This window comes from Limulus polyphemus, unplaced genomic scaffold (assembly GCF_000517525.1).
Source record: "Limulus polyphemus unplaced genomic scaffold, Limulus_polyphemus-2.1.2 Scaffold851, whole genome shotgun sequence".
NCBI classification, from domain to species: Eukaryota; Metazoa; Arthropoda; class Merostomata; order Xiphosura; family Limulidae; genus Limulus; species Limulus polyphemus.
In genome coordinates this window covers 216,010-218,087 of record NW_013666461.1, presented here as the reverse complement: position 1 = coordinate 218,087, position 2,078 = coordinate 216,010, and the positions used below count along the sequence as shown (strand labels likewise).

Sequence of the window (2,078 nt, the reverse complement as noted above, 5' to 3'; positions counted from 1 at the left end):
ATATTTCCTATTTTTAAAAGCACAGGAAGAGTCTTCGTAGTCATCACCACCCACCGCTAACCCTTAGGCTACTCTTTTACCATCGAATAGTGGGATTGACCGCGACTTTATAACGCTCCCACGGCTGAAAGGGCAAACATGTTTGGTGGGACGGGGATTCGAACCCGCGACCATCAGATTGCGAGTGAAGCGGCCTAAAAATCGTATCTTATCGTATCGGACGATGTATCAATACAATCTTATTACAGCTGCACGATACGATACGAGTATCGTATCGTCACACCTTTACTGTTTACCTACAAACTGTAGGAACAATGTCACTTTCTTTCTTGCAACATCAAAGTCACTGTAGGACGATCATTCATTATTTGTTACAACAACATCAGGAAGTAATGAATGATCACCAAACAAAGTAAAGACGAAGTCAAAAGTCCCACGTTGAGACAGCAGACTTATAACGCTAAATTTCGGGGTTCGATTCCTCTCGGTGGACACAGCAGATAGCCTAATGTGCCTTTGCTCTAGAATAAACAAACGAAGTCAAAAATTGAATTTTTAAAACACTAAAATTCATCGAATATAATCAATTATCTTTAATTATAAAAAAACAACAACAGCTAATGAATCTCTGCACAGTCCTTTTCGACATGTCCTACTGTATTAGTAAAGTCGTTTCTCCGGCCCTAACGCACTTTGAGTCGAGTCAAATCTTTGCAATGGTATGAAGTTCTGCTTCATGAGATTTTAATGTAGTGAGTTTCTCCACTAAAATATCTACACTATTGTATTCAGAGAAGTTTTGTAAAGAAACAATTAACAAATGTGATTCAGAAACAGAGATTATTTTTAATAACGAAACAACGATTGTCTATGATTGTCTACAAGCGTCATCTATTGATTAAATTCTCAACTATTTCTAACTACATTGCAAATGTTCGTGTAATCACTATGTAATGATTAATTTCCGCTGATAGAACAATATTTGTTTTTATCGTTTATTTCCATGTCTTTCGATATCACGAATACTATAAGCAGACAACCATGTAATCGTCAACCTAAGATTTTATTTTATATTATTCACGAAAAGGGTGGGGCATAAATAAACACTATACACCAATTAATTAAAAGCAAATTTTTCTCCAGTTTTATAAGATCTTAAAAACTATTAAGACATGAGTACAACCAGCCAGTTAATGTTCCATTTTGTATTTATCTCTTAAAGAGCACTTAATCCCACAAGAAAAATGTTTCATTTACTAGAACTGTGGATAATCGAAGAGATAACATGGTCAGTAGAAACGTTAGGATTCGAATCTTGGTAAAATTGTTGGTTTCATCTTGTTTTCCAGGTAAAGCAAACGAGGAAATAGATGACTTGGTTGAATTACTCCATTTGCCATCAGATGTCCTCACAATAACAGAATCCAGCAATGCCAGTATTACTTACACTGTTTTAACCAAAATACCATTACCTAAAGGGACTCTTTTTGGCCCCTTTAGAGGCGAGCTGTTCAAGGGAAGAAAGTCGACGCCTAGAACTACATTAATTGAGGTATAATCTGTTTTCTAAATTCGGTAAAGCAACTAAAGGAATTATTCGCAATTGAACCAGTTTGGAATGCGTTTAATATCCGAATATTAGTTAATTGTTTTGGAACTTAAAGTATGTCAGATATCCTGTTGTTATCTGATATGATGAAAGTAATACATAATTTATAAGTAACAAAATAATATAATTTTGCGAAATGATTGAGACGATGTGTTAGAATCACTAATGGTATAATTATTCGGACTATTATTCTCGTCTTTATTATGTGTATTATTATTTTCACAACGTTTACACCAGGGAATTTTCGGGCCGTCGTCAGGTGTTATATCAGACTTTTTTTTTACAAAAGCTTTTTTGCGGAATTACCAGGATTTGAACCCCCGAACACGGGCACTAACCACTTGTCCTCCTGCTAAAAGAATATACCAACTAATTATCCCATTAGTAAGAAAATAATAACATACCTATATATATATATCTTTACTTTTACTGCATCAGCACGCCAAATTTCAGAAAGAAAGGTTAGACT

General features: G+C 34.8%; 1 protein-coding gene across 2 annotated transcripts in view; it reads left to right on the top strand.

Moving 5' to 3' along the window:
- LOC106460871 overlaps nt 1-2,078 on the top strand; it is a 115,169-nt gene that overhangs the window by 91,302 nt on the left and 21,789 nt on the right. For both annotated transcript variants that reach the window (XM_022387678.1, XM_022387679.1), the window contains exon 2: nt 1,350-1,552. In XM_022387678.1, the coding sequence (XP_022243386.1) occupies nt 1,350-1,552 (203 nt within the window). The remainder of the gene's footprint in view (nt 1-1,349; nt 1,553-2,078) is intronic.